The sequence below is a fragment of the Sphaerodactylus townsendi genome, linkage group LG15 (genome assembly GCF_021028975.2).
Source record: "Sphaerodactylus townsendi isolate TG3544 linkage group LG15, MPM_Stown_v2.3, whole genome shotgun sequence".
In the NCBI taxonomy this organism is placed as follows: domain Eukaryota; kingdom Metazoa; phylum Chordata; class Lepidosauria; order Squamata; family Sphaerodactylidae; genus Sphaerodactylus; species Sphaerodactylus townsendi.
In genome coordinates, this window is record NC_059439.1 from 24,370,045 (window position 1) to 24,382,054 (window position 12,010).

Genomic DNA, 12,010 nt, shown 5'->3' on the forward strand with positions numbered 1-12,010 from the left:
AGTTGATCAGGACATTTGACACAGGCATCCTGATCTGAAGGGAGAAAAAGGACTGCTTAAGCATTTCAAGTTGTCACCAATATCTAGGATACTTGAAACAGAAAACATGAAACAGAAAACAATCCCAGTCCCATCTGCCTTTCCCCTTCTCCCACACACACAAACACTGTGCATATTGATGATTTGAAATAATGGTATACATAAAAGTTTTTGTTGAGAAGGAAGGCAGCATCATCTGAGCTTGGAAACTAAGCTTTGTTGGTATTGGCAGGAAGACCTCCAAGAAAGACTTTGCAGAGAAGACAATGGCAAACCACCTACGCTTCACCCTCGCCTCGAACCCCTCCTTATAAGGTCACTAGAAGTCAGCTGTGACTTGACAGCACACCATGATGGTTGACTTTTGAACGTGTTGCAGCCTATCAGACAGTCAAAGCAGAGGACTGAAGAGAAGGAGGAAGTTTTTTCACTCTATCCTTCCCCCTCTCTTGTGGTTTCAGTTTTACAAAGGCATATAATATCTGCCATGTCAAAACACAGATAAAGGATCTCTCAAGACTGTTTTTAGTAGACATGATCAATCAAGGAGAAGTGGCTGGCTGCTGAATCAATATTGGATATTTTTGAGGCCCTTTAATCCCCCTGCATGGCTGAACTGATGGTTCTTAATTCTAAGCCAATAAAAGCTGCAGTTTCTTATCTCTACAGTGTAGAATAACAGAGCTTTCCTGATTATTTTTCCTATTACACACGAATGTTTGACAGCATATCTCGTACCCTTCTGCTCAGAGATCATTCCTCCTGGACATGGAATACAATCATAGCAGCAAAACTTCTCCCCTTCCCTCTTTGTCTTGCTGTAACCAGGCTGGCATTGGTCATTGCAGACAGAAACAGGAAGCCCCTGTCCATTAAAGGAATGGGAGGTTAGCATCCAATCCTCGTTTTTTGATAATGGGTAAACTAGCATAAATGTGAGCAAGGAATGTGTATTTGTGCCTCTGGCTAGGCAAATCACATCAGACCTGGGAAGCTAATCAGATCGGGCGATCGGGCGGTATATAAGACGAAACAATATATAAATAAATAAATAAATTGGTTTGGGTTACTACTTGGATAGGAGACTACTAGGAAGTTCAGAGTTGTGACACAGAGGTAGGCTACCACAAAGCTCTTCTGTTTACCACTTGCCTAAAAAACCATGTAGATTTGCTAGAATTTGGCTGTAACTTGGTGACAATTGTGCTCAGTTCCCACCTTCCATAAGCTCACCCACTTCAGCCTATGGAAGAAGTAACAAAAATCCTCCTCTTCCAATTTTTTTAAAATATAGAATTGTTTGCTAAATCACCTGTGGTATGAGATGCTTTTAGAAATAGAAAAAAATGATCAAAATAACTTGCATTTGGCAAAAGCATCCACAAGGGCAGTAATTAATGCAAATGCTATCAAGAGATTTTATTGGAGAAAGGGCGCTCGCAACATCGAAGCTGCCTTATGATTGTACAAACTGAAATCATTAGTGCAAATGTTACACATCATGCTATTATGTATTGGATGTAATAAATTAGTAGCAGAAAGAGACCATGCAAAATTTTAAAGAGAAATCTTCCAAGCTCTTTTAGGTATTTCTATTTCATTAGACTTGAGGCTGAGATGGTCGCAATAGAAGCTAGGATATGGCTGGTAGCCTTTTGGCATTGGCTACGGTTATTTGATCTGTTTAAATATCTATCTTTTTTAGCAAGGATCCATTTATTTCACCTTTGGACAAGGCTGTAGAATCTAAACTGAAATCTTATAGTTTATCCACTGGGGCATTGATGATGATAGAATATACTCAGGCCAGATCAATAATTAAACAAAAATTACTGGATATTGAAAGGAGTCATGATGTAAATAGAATTAGGAATTCTCTGTTTGACCTTGAATGAAATAACACTGATGCCTTACATAAAATAACTAGACATATCAAATCTGCAAAGAAGTTTTATGCTAATTAGACATAATGCCTTGCTCTTGGTGGTCTTAATTGGCAAATATAATAAGAGACCAAAAGAAGAAGGTCTATGCTCATGCCAAGATGGAGCCATAGAATTGTTGGAGCATCTTATTTTTGTTTGCAAAAATCTAGAGCAAGAAAAAAATTACTTAATCTGATACAATGTAAATAGCCAGGGAGGGATAGAAAAACCCTCATTTCAGTATTGGTTGCTGGAAGAGATGTTGGGGTATCGTTAAAGTTGGCTAAATTAGTCTGGAGTATTTTTAAAAGGAACAAGAGGTGATTCTTATCATAATGGTTTGAGCTTAATTAAATTATTTTAAACAGTTTTTTTCCAAAGATAAGATTTATAAACACACAGAGATTTATACAAACACTATCTACACACACACACACACACACACACACACACACACACACAGAGAGAGAGAGAGAGAGAGAGAGAGAGAGAGAGAGAGAGAGAGAGAGAGAGAGAGAAGATTTTATCATATTTTGAACTGATGTTTTATATTGTTTTACATAGTTCCATTTTAGTCTTAACTAGTCTGGACATCATAGCATTTGATAGGTTGTATATTTTGTTAGCTATCTTATGATCTGGTCTATGACGGTATAAATAAATAAACTAAAAAGAACAAAATATGAGAATGGAACGAACAATTACATTAACCCTGTGGTGGCGAACCTATGGCACTCCAGATGTTCATGGACTACAATTCCCATCAGCCCCTGCCAGCATGGCCAATTTAATTAAACACTTTATTTAATTAAAATACTTGAAACGTCTGCAATAAAATATTCCACCAGACATATAAAATATCAGGTATTACTATTGTGTGTCATAATTGCTGCACTGTTATATGCAAAATACTATTGTACCCCAAGTATTCTCATAGCTTTCAGCTTATAACTAGAAAAACTGAACGGAACAAAACAATTCCATGCATTCTGCCACAACAGATATCTGTTCAAATCCCACTAAAATCCCACTAAATCCTACTAAAATCCCACAAATCCCACTAAAAACCATGACAATGAAAATGGGCTTGAAGCAGCTCTTTAAACTTTGTAAATGTAATATCCCTCACCTGCTCAGGGAGCCTGTTATGCTATTCAGGAGCAAGAATGCAGAACGTATCGGTAGAAAGCTTAAAGATGAATTCAAAGGAGAATGAATAATCCAATGTACCAGGGAATAGCAGGAAAAGACAGGTGAAAAATACACAATGGCAACTTTTTTTGTTCTTCCCTTTTTCTAAAAAAAAGCTGAAATTTCCTTGCTCACAGAAGAAGGAACTGCATTTTGGCGGATTCCGCATAAGCCAAAAATAGCAGTGAGGAAACGGTGTAAAATGGTTTAAAACAGTGTAAGAGGGTTTAAACTGTTTTCACACCATTTTCACACTGCTGTTTTTGTCCCATGCGGAATCTGCCTTTGAAAATCAGATGATGGTCACTACAGCTCACCTGTTTAAAGCCTCTGTGCCACACTATTTGATCATCATTCAGAGTCAGCTGATTGTCTGATGGGGCAAAAGGATCCAGTTTTCCCACTTTTAATCTAGCAAAGGACCCATTTGAAAAGATAAGCCAGTTGGCAAGATCAAAAACGGTCACCAGTTCTCTGTTTTTATCAAACCGCACACTTTCTCCGGCACTGTTGTTGAACAAGGTTCTCTGTAAGAAACGGTGTAACTAGATAGAAACAAAGAAAACAATACAGAAAGAACAGTTATAATACTGGGAGGTTTGCAAAGAGCCTGTTTCCCCGGAACCACATTTATGGTTTATTTTTTTCTCTTTTTATTATTTATTTATTCGACAACACTTCACATAAATACCAACTTCATAAAATAATCCTTCTAACTTTACTAACAGAAGACTTAACTATTAACTTTCATTCCCTTACTGTAGGTACTGTTGATTTTCTACTCCTGAGAAAGTAATAATCGAAACAAAGATAAAGATGTAGATTTTTATGTAATAAAATATTTTAGTTTATATTGTATACTCTTATTCACGATTCACACATTTAGTCTATATGTGGATGACATTAAGACCTGTTTGAATTCCTTCTGTACCTGCCATGGCTGTATATTTTGAACGTCCAGTCTCCCACCTCCTGCCAGTCTTCTTTGTTTGGATCCATGTATGTTGATATTGTGCAGAGCATGAGCTGCAGCATAGACAGCGTTGTAGATGTTATAGCTGTAGCCAGTCATATGCATTTCAAAAAAAGTCCCAGGAAGGCTCTCCAGTTTCTCCTCTCCTGTGCAGATTTTCTCCAGTTTGTGCTTCAATGAACAGCTGAATGCCTGCTCCCAGAAGGGCTGAATAAAACCATCTGCTTCAGCCCAGAAAGGTCTTATGGTCTGAAGGAATTCCTGGAATCCAGGCGGCTGATTGGAATGGACTGTAAACGAGAGGGTACCATGGAAGGATCCCGCATCTAAAAAATCTTGGAAAGCAAATGATCCAAAATCCCAGTGAGATGTAATTATCCACACTTTACTCAGAGGAGGTAAAGAAGTGAAAGAGGATAAACAAAAAATGAGCCTCAAACACATCATGACTGGAGGTTGTCCATACAAATAAAATACATTTGTTTTTCTGTCCATAAGATCTGGGTACCTTTCAGCCAGTTTTACGGTCATCTGTTCTACCATCTCTTCCATGTAAGTTGCTTTTGGTAATCTGAATGTGAATGCTGAGCAAATGCTATTCTCAGTGAGAATAGGTACTATTGTCTGCAAGAACTGGTTTCCGTAGTCATCATCCATAGCCAGGAGCCCAATCCAAGTCCATCTAAAATGATGGAGCAAGTGTACAATTCCCCTGTACTGATAGGCTTCACTGGGGACCATCTGATATAGCGAAGGAAACTTCTCTCTGTCACCCTTTGCAAGAGACAATGTCCCATGAGTGAGCTGAAAGAAAAGACGTTGTCATTATTCTTATGAATGAAATCTGAATGTAAATCTATATGACTGAATTGTGAAGTCTCCATAGCTCCATGTTTATAGCTTACCTGAGGAGTCTTGTAGATGTTCAAAATGGTGGCCGAATTAGCAGAGGTTTCAGACAAAAGCCCTCCAATGACAGCTATTGTTTTCTGCAGGTAATCACAGCTGAAGTTAGGAACTAGTTTCCGCTGTCCAGAAAGTAAGCTGAGGGTTGCCTTAAAAGTCATCCTTCCAAGGTTATAGCTGTTGAGAATGTAGAAACCCAAAGTGATGTTTGGAATTAAGTTGGGATCTTTATTCAGCTTCTTTACAGCAAATGCCAGGGCCAAGATGTGCTGGTAGTTTTTTGTGTAAGACCTGTGAAGGGTATGTTTAAGATAGCAACAAAAAAAATGAATTTACAATGATTGTCTTCCCTGCAGATCTTCCAGTTTATTAATTGATTTTTCTGTTTCTTTAGCAGTGCCTTGACTTGCATAAATACAACTTTTAAACTGGATTGTACAGCAAAGAGAACTCTAAGGCCCCTTCCGCACACGCAAAATAATGCATTTTCAAACCACTTTCACAACTGTTTGCAAGTAGATTTTGCTATTCCGCACAGTTTTAAAGAGCACTGAAACCAGTTTGAAAGTGCATTATTCTGCATGTGCGGAATGAACCTAACTGTAGAACAGTAAAAAGAGATTTTAAAGATACAGAGAAGTTTTGTTCTGTTTGCCTTTGGCAAGGATACCCTTTCCAGATTGGTGTTCTTTCAAATGGTATTATTGTCACCACTTTTGGATCCTATCATTTTCCATACGACTATCTGCTCTGTGCCAGCTTCTGGTTGATGCAACAACACATACAGGGAGTGTAAAGCAGTGAACATATGACAGATTTTTTTTAAAAAAAATGATTTCCATATTGGAATCAGTGGATGAATCCATATCGGATCCTGAGATTATGTTTGACTGAAATGGTTGCATGTTAATTTTTTGAAGTTGATGGAATGTATTACCCTCTACTGGGGATAAAGAATCTGTGTATTGCTAGCACATATTTAGTGGTATTTGCTAAGATAAATCATGTATGCGTATATACAATTTTTGACATGTTTCTACGTGCCCTATATTGAAATTTAACTCAGTATTAGGGTAGTGATAGTTATTGATGCAAGTACTGAATCACTGCTGACCCATGCAGTGATTTCACATCACAACATTCACCAAACAGACTATTTTGAAAGTGTGTGTGTGTGTGTGTGTGTGCTATTGCCTTTCCCAGTCATCTACGTTTTACCTCCAGCAAGCTGGTTACTCATTTTCTCAATCTCAGAAGGTTTGAAGGCTGAGTCATCTTTGAGTTAGCTACCTGAACCCAACCTTCATTGGCTTGGAACTATCACAAGGTTCAAAGTTCTTTCGTATTCACAGAGTTTGAAGTGGCAACTCAGACTAGGATTGCAGTGTTAACATGCCTCTTTTTCTTTATACACCTGCTCTGACAAGTAGTCTCAGAAATAATGTTCAAAAAGGCATATGGGTTTAATGGCAAATTTGCTATATGTCCATGGGAAAATCACATATCCTCAGTCTATCCAGCTCAGAGTGTTGTTATAAGGATAAAAAGAGAGCAGATTCATACAAGTCACTTTGGGTTTCCTTTGTAGGGAAATGTGGGTTATATAGAGAGCAAATAAAATTGAATTAAAAGAGAAATTTAAAGCAATAAAAAGGTATCCTTACATTGGCTCATCAAGTGTCATATGTATTGGGTGCTGTATGAAAGATACAGGGTCATTAAAGAAAGCAACTTGATTGGTGATCCCACCAATAGAAATATTGCCTGGTTGATAGAAGTTGTGTGGGATAGGAAAGGGGTCATCCTTTATGGAGCAATTAATGGATGGCATCCCACATAATTCATCATACGGCAGCAGCAGCATCAATAGCAGCAGCATCCTGATGACAAGATTTCCATTCCAGATCCAAAATTCCATTCTTCTGCTCACCATGTTATGTCTCATCAGTTTATCTCAACAGTCCTCCTGGGTCTGATGACTTGTTTGCTCACTACTCAAAAAACATAGACATATATTTCTGCTGCTCATGAATTAGAACTCATCAGGGCTATACATTTCTCAGCAGGGTTTGATGCACAAAATAGGTCAATATATGCAAACAATATAAAACTGTTAATCATTTTCATGAGAGCATTTTAAAAAGTCCTATTCAACAGGAAGTGTGATATTAGCCACTACGAAACTAATGCTTTCTCCTTTCTTCTTCTTTTCTGTTTGTTTTAAATTTCAAAGAGAGGAAATGTGTATTGCTGTGAGTGGGGCTGTTCGATAACATATACTTTACACTTGTGCGATTTTGTTCAGATTAAGAAACCAGAAATGAAGAAATAACTGCCTGAAGAGAAGCAATGAGACAGGATATTATACATAGAGGCAATTTAAAAAAGGAACAATATATGAGGCCAAATCTTAAATAAACTTACTGTACAGTAGAGTGGAGAAAGGGCATACAAATGATCATTGGAACACTTGTCTATTTCTAGACACAGTTCTGATGGGAAAGTCTTTGGTGTATACCCCATAATTGAAGTTCTTATTATTTACGATGCTAGTGCCTTCAAAAAATACATTGTAAACCAGGGAGAGACCAGCCATTTGGACAATTTGGCTGGAGATAATTGCATCCCACTGAGGACCACTTTTGGGGTCCACACCTGCTGCCCTGTAATCTAGGTGCATGGACAGGAGAATTTGTTGTCTCTTAAGTTTTCATAGGTCAACTGATTTCCTCAGTGTTGCCAAGGATGGTTACTATCTCTCTGAGGAAAAAAGACAGATTTAGAGGGGGCATCTAGGACTGATTCCTTCCAGCTAGGAAATGTGTTCTAGTACCCAGATCTTCCCCTTAACTGTGTGTTACATTGAATTGCAATTTGGAAGATTATCTAGTGTTTTCAAAAATATAAGAATTAAAGTTGAAATGCATAGAATTCCATTTGGATCCAGTCATTAGCATTAACCCATTTTATGGTTTTTCATTACTAGAAAACACATATTCTCCATCTTGTCCTCTAGTGCTGCGGCTGCCTTACTGGGTTGCATCTTTTTCCCTAAATGCTTCAGTCTTAGAATAAGAGTGGGTTTGTCCATACATTGGTAAAGAAGGGTGTGCACTTGGATACTACTGATCCTAAAAAATCATCTGACCTTACCATTATCAAATTGGCTAGAAAAAATCTGACTTAGTGAAATGTTTCCAGAATGTAATCGGGGGTGGGGGGTGGGTGGGGGGGTATTCTGAGTTGTCTGCAGCTGTAAAAAAGGCAAACTCTATGCTGTGGATCATTACAAAAGGAATTGATAATAAAACTGCAAGGATTGTCATGCCCTTATATAAAGCAGTGGTGCGACCGCACTTGGAGTACTGTGTCCAGTTCTGGTCGCCGCATCTCAAAAAGGATATTGAGGAGATAGAAAAAGTGCAGAGAAGGGCAACAAGGATGATTGAGGGACTGGAGCACCTTCCCTATGAGGAGAGGCTGCAGTGTTTGGAACTCTTTAGTTTGGAGAGGAGGCGGCTGAGGGGGGATATGATTGAAGTCTACAAAATTATGCATGGGGTAGAAAATGTTGACAGAGAGAAATTTTTCTCTCTTTCTCACAATACTAGAACCAGGGGGCATACATTGAAAATGCTGAGGGGAAGAATTAGAACTAATAAAAGGAAACACTTCTTCACGCAACGTGTGATTGGTGTTTGGGATATGCTGCCACAGGAGGTGGTGATGGCCACTAACCTGGATAGCTTTAAAAAGGGCTTGGACAGATTTATGGAGGAGAAGTCGATTTATGGCTACCAATCTTGATCCTCTTTGATCTGAGATTGCAAATGCCTTAACAGACCAGGTGATCAGAAGCAACAGCCGCAGAAGGCCATTGTGTTCACATCCTACATGTGAGCTCCCAAAGGCACCTGGTGGGCCATTGCGAGTAGCAGAGAGCTGGACTAGATGGACTTTGGTGTGATCCAGCTGGCTTGTTCTTATGTTCTTATGTTCTTATGCAGTTTGTTTGGGTTTCCTGCAAACAGGAAAGAGGGACAGGTCTTCCAACCAATTTGATTCTAGGGAAAGATTAGTAGAGTTATCCTTGTCAGAACATGCCATGCTGGACAGAAATTTCCTGCCAACTGCTCATTGTGCACATCTGGCTCTTGAAGCCTCGGATTTATTTTGCAGCTCTTTGCATGGACCTAGGTTTGAATATGTACTTTGGACCTCAACTGGATTACAGATTGGTTTGATTCACTGTGTAGAAGTCATAGGAAGTTTTTCCTTTTCTTCTGTGAATAAAAATAGATGGGGCACCTTCTTCATGAGATTATACAATTGAACCCCTTCACCAAATAATTTTGATGCATCAGGGTTATTTAGTAAAGGAGGATGACTAGGATTGCAGAAATCTAGGTGCCATTTGGTGGGAGGAAATGCTGCTATTGAAAGCCCACCATTTCCCTTCCATTTCCCCACATAGGGAATAAAAAAGACAAAGATGGCTAGGGGAACCTTCCTTGGGTGTGACATAATTTCAGATCCCTTTGTCCAATTCACTTAAAATGTGAAAGGCTTTAAGTAAAGCAGAAATACTTGGGTATTTGAAGTTTTGGTGACATTGCGGCTTCAAAAACCTGCCATTTTATCCCATTTCCTCTTCTAGGAAATAATGGCGAGACACACAGTCTCACATGGTTTTCTGAAACAATAATGATAAACACACTTAAAATATTTAATGGAAAAAAATCTTGCCCTAAGCAAAATGATACAGAATTAAAACTTTTTTTCAACTGCATATTCCCTACTGATGAACCCATAGGATAGCCTCTTAGGGCAATAAGTCTACCTGTTGCAATTCAGCCCTTTAACAAATAAAGCACTAGTTGAACCCAGCCTTGGTGTTTATGCCTTCCTTTTTGGGTGGAGATCAAAAGGGTATTTCATTGGTGGAATATGCAAGTTATATTCAATAGATCTTTCCAGCTATTGGAAAGACTGTTCTACAAGTGTTCTACAATTGGAGAGGATTGATGTGAATAGCTTTCTGCATTGGACTGTTCTACAAGTGTAGAACAGTGCAATGCAGAAAGCTATTCACATCAATCCTCTCCAATTCTCACATTTAGTGTTATAGCTAGAGATCTCTGATGCCTGAAGAGTGCATATAGGATGGTGATCTCAGCTTTCCTCAGAGTGGAATCAGCTCTGCTTGTGTTTCTCCTTTGATGCAAGCTACTATGATTGCGGTGACTTCTGAATTCCAGTTACTCCAGCGAAACAGTTGGGGATGGCGGTTTATAAACCTCCGGGGGAGGGCGGTTTATAAACCCAACAAATAAATATTGCCTTCCCACTGCTGATGTTCATTTTAAATTAAGTGAGAATGCCTTCCTGAAAGTTTGCTTGGGAGTTACCTGCACTGAAATTCAACTCTCCATTTTCAATTGCAGACTTTCTTCCTTATGGACAAAATGGGCTAGAAGCAAAGGTTAATTATTTCATTCTTTAATTTGAAAATATTTTAGCATTTTTTCCTTATTTTTAATTGTTTCCTATTGTTCACTTCAGGTTTTATCACAATGAATAGCATTTAAGGAGAAAGGGGACACCCAAAAGCACTGGATGCTAAGGTGGAGAAGAGCTCCACAGCTACCATATATTTCTCTTTTATGCTCAAATAGGGAGGAACAAAAATTGTCAGTTATAATTCTAAAGTTGCCACCTAGTGGCTGCTCTCTCACTGAAATATGCCTACCTCGTGAAAACAGCATATGTTTCTTTTATCATAACTACAGCTCAGTAGAATAGGCTGTCTTTTTTTTTAAAAAAACCCTGCTTTATTTCCAATTTATACCCTAATAAGCCATGGTCAGAGGGGTGAACTGCAGCATCATAAGGAAGTGTAGATATAATCAATGAAACCATCTAATGAACAATACAGTTTAGTTTAAAATCTCTACTAACTGGACATTAATCAACTTGGCAATATGAAAACTTTGAGCTTCCCAGTAATATAAATACCAGAGGGGACCTCTACAAGGAACTTCTTAACACTCACAAAACCCAAACTCCCCCCCTCCTAATTCCTAAAATCCACAAAGGGGGAAGGCAAGAAGATAAGGAAGGAAAAAGAAAGGGAAAGGGGGAAAGGAGGGAGAAGGGGAGAGGGCAGATAAGATGTTCAGCCCTGGTGGCCCTAACCATAGGCTTGGTGGAACATTCCAGTTTTCAAGACCCTGTGGAACTTTACCATATCCTGCAGGGCTTTGATGTCAGGTGGTAAAGAGTTCCACCATTCTGAGGCCAGGCTAGAAAAAATCCTGGGCCTAGTCGAGTCTAGCCAGATATCCATTGGGCTCAGCATTTCAAGTAGATTACTATTTGAATGAATGAATGAATGAATGAAGACCCCTCTGATGGTGACACTGAGAGATGAGGTCCTGAAGATAAGGGGGTCTCAAACTGCTCAACGTTTTAATGGTCAACACCAATGCCTTGAACCTTATCCAGAACTCAACTGGCAGCCAGAGCAGTTGACAAAGCACAGGCTATATGCGCAATCATATTGATGTCCTGGTGAGGACTCTCACTGCTGCCTTCTGGACCACCTATAATCTCCACAGCAACTTCAACAGAAGCTCAGAGTAGAGTGAAGAAGTGTGTGTGGGTTGTTTAGCAGGTTGGTCAAGGACATTTATTTGCTAGGACTTTTCATAGGGTGTAGGGTTCTACATAACATGTTTTCTTTATTGTATGTTGTAATTGTCCATTTAAAAAGCTGCTTTGAACCACAAATAGCAGGGTATAAATATAGTTGCATGAATATAGTTACAAATAAAGTAGCTTTTATAGTTTGCCTCCACAGTAATAATGGACTTTTTCATATACAACATTTTCTTCTTGGTCTTTGCTGTTCAAAATCCTTCCTATCCTCCTTCAGACAGAGGCACTTTGGGAGAAATGGGGAGAAAATGTGAATATC

The 12,010-nt window shown here is 38.8% G+C and overlaps 1 protein-coding gene across 1 annotated transcript in view; it reads right to left on the reverse strand.

Annotated features, from left to right (window-relative positions):
- The window catches only part of LOC125444239 (vomeronasal type-2 receptor 26-like), a 42,110-nt gene extending 35,143 nt beyond the window's left edge, over positions 1–6,967 (reverse strand). Inside the window, exons 1-5 of the mRNA XM_048516672.1 lie at positions 6,699–6,967; positions 5,034–5,325; positions 4,087–4,932; positions 3,473–3,700; positions 778–904 (exon numbers count right to left, since the gene is read on the reverse strand). Coding sequence (XP_048372629.1) covers positions 778–904; positions 3,473–3,700; positions 4,087–4,932; positions 5,034–5,325; positions 6,699–6,967 — 1,762 coding nt within the window. The remainder of the gene's footprint in view (positions 1–777; positions 905–3,472; positions 3,701–4,086; positions 4,933–5,033; positions 5,326–6,698) is intronic.
- Between the last annotated feature and the right edge of the window lie 5,043 nt (positions 6,968–12,010).